This window comes from Alligator sinensis, unplaced genomic scaffold, assembly GCF_000455745.1.
Source record: "Alligator sinensis unplaced genomic scaffold, ASM45574v1 scaffold1462_1, whole genome shotgun sequence".
NCBI classification, from domain to species: Eukaryota; Metazoa; Chordata; order Crocodylia; family Alligatoridae; genus Alligator; species Alligator sinensis.
Window position 1 is genome coordinate 469468 of NW_005842850.1, and position 1591 is coordinate 471058.

Here is a 1591-nt window from a genome sequence, read left to right on the forward strand (position 1 = left end):
CCTCAGCTCCACCGCGGTGGCCCAAGCCGTGGTGAAGGCAGTCATCGCCCACGGCGTGGACTTCAACAGGGTGTCGGCGTTCCTGTCGAGCCACGCCGTGTACATGTGCCGAGCCTTCTCTGACGTGCTGCGCGGGATGATGCCTGGCGCGGTGCATGTCACTTGCAACACACACATCCTCTCTTTGGTCAGCGACATCTGGCGCATGCATTTCCCAGATGTAGACACCCTGGTTTCCTCCCTGAAAAAAGCCTTCAAGCACTGTCCGGGCCGCAAGCTTCGGTACGGGGAGTTTGTGGCCAATCAGAGCGGGGAGCCGCAGGCAGCAGTGCCGCTCACAGTCGAGCCAGCTCCTATGAAGTGTAACTCGTGGTTTGATGCGGTTTGTTACCATGCCAAGAACATTCAGCACTACCAGCAATTTGTGAGACAGGAGCTGGAAATCACGCCTGGCACGCAGTACATGCTGAAGCTGCATGAGCTTCTAAAGCAGGGCGACATTGGTGACCAAGTTAAGTTCGTGGCTGAAAATGTGACCCCGTTCGGGGAGCTGCTCACGTGGTTTGAAGGGCGACAGGTTTTGAATCACAACATGCACAACAAACTGATGGATTTGATAAGCTGGGTGGAAGACATGGCCTCACAGCAGCTTTCAGACTGTCCCACAGAAAACCAGCGCAGGCAGGACGTGTTCCAGGCCATCGCTGCCAAGCTGAAACAGTTTTACAAGTATGATCCGTCGCTGCCGCCTCGGTTTAAACAACCGGCCGCTGCCTTTTTTAGTGCTGTTCGCATTTTTGACCCGAATCAGGTGCCTTTTCTGACTGTTAACCCTCAGCTAATTAAATCAATTCCTGGGTGGCAGAGAGAGCACAGCAACGAACGTGCTGCGTACATGAATTTCATCAAAGAGTGCCAGATGCCTTTGAACGTAACTGAGTTTTGGGACTCTGTTTCTGATCGGTTTCCACATCTCTACAGCTTGGCAAAACGCTGCCTTACGATTCCAACCAGCTCAGTGAACGCAGAACGTGCGGCCTCCACATATGGACAAGTGGTCACGCCGCCCAGACAGAGGGCATCGGCTGCAACTGCTGGCAGATGCTGCATGCTAGCGTTTGACAACTAAGATGGATTGTTTCTATTCAGGTTAGCATTCACTAGTATTTTTAAATTTTTTGTAGAACACTACATTAATACCAATAATAAATTATACATTAATTTATAATAATAAATTATAATGGTATTAATTACAATTCATATTTTATATACATTCATATTTATAATATATTTAAATTTAGATTTAAACTAATATAAATTATATGATATAATTTACTTTCTGTGGAATTTGCTGTTATATGGTATATGCCTCTCTGTCAACCAGTGGCAAGGGGCAGCAGGGCTGCCAAGAAATGCCAATGGAATCAGCTGGTCTGAACTGCAAAAATTGCTTTGTGTCACTGTGAGTTAACTAGACTGTTTAACCATAATGATGGGTGTTGGGGGAGTCCCCACCCTGTTGCAGAAGGGGAGGTGCACATACAGTCCCTACCACCTCCCCTGACCCAGTGAGGGGCCTCAGTCCCAAACC

The 1591-nt window shown here is 48.4% G+C and overlaps 1 protein-coding gene across 1 annotated transcript in view; it reads left to right on the top strand.

The window, feature by feature from the left end:
* The window catches only part of LOC102371085, a 28140-nt gene that overhangs the window by 565 nt on the left and 25984 nt on the right, over positions 1 to 1591 (top strand). Inside the window, exon 2 of the mRNA XM_006035545.2 lies at positions 7 to 1149. Coding sequence (XP_006035607.1) covers positions 7 to 1129 — 1123 coding nt within the window. The 3' untranslated portion in view covers positions 1130 to 1149. The remainder of the gene's footprint in view (positions 1 to 6; positions 1150 to 1591) is intronic.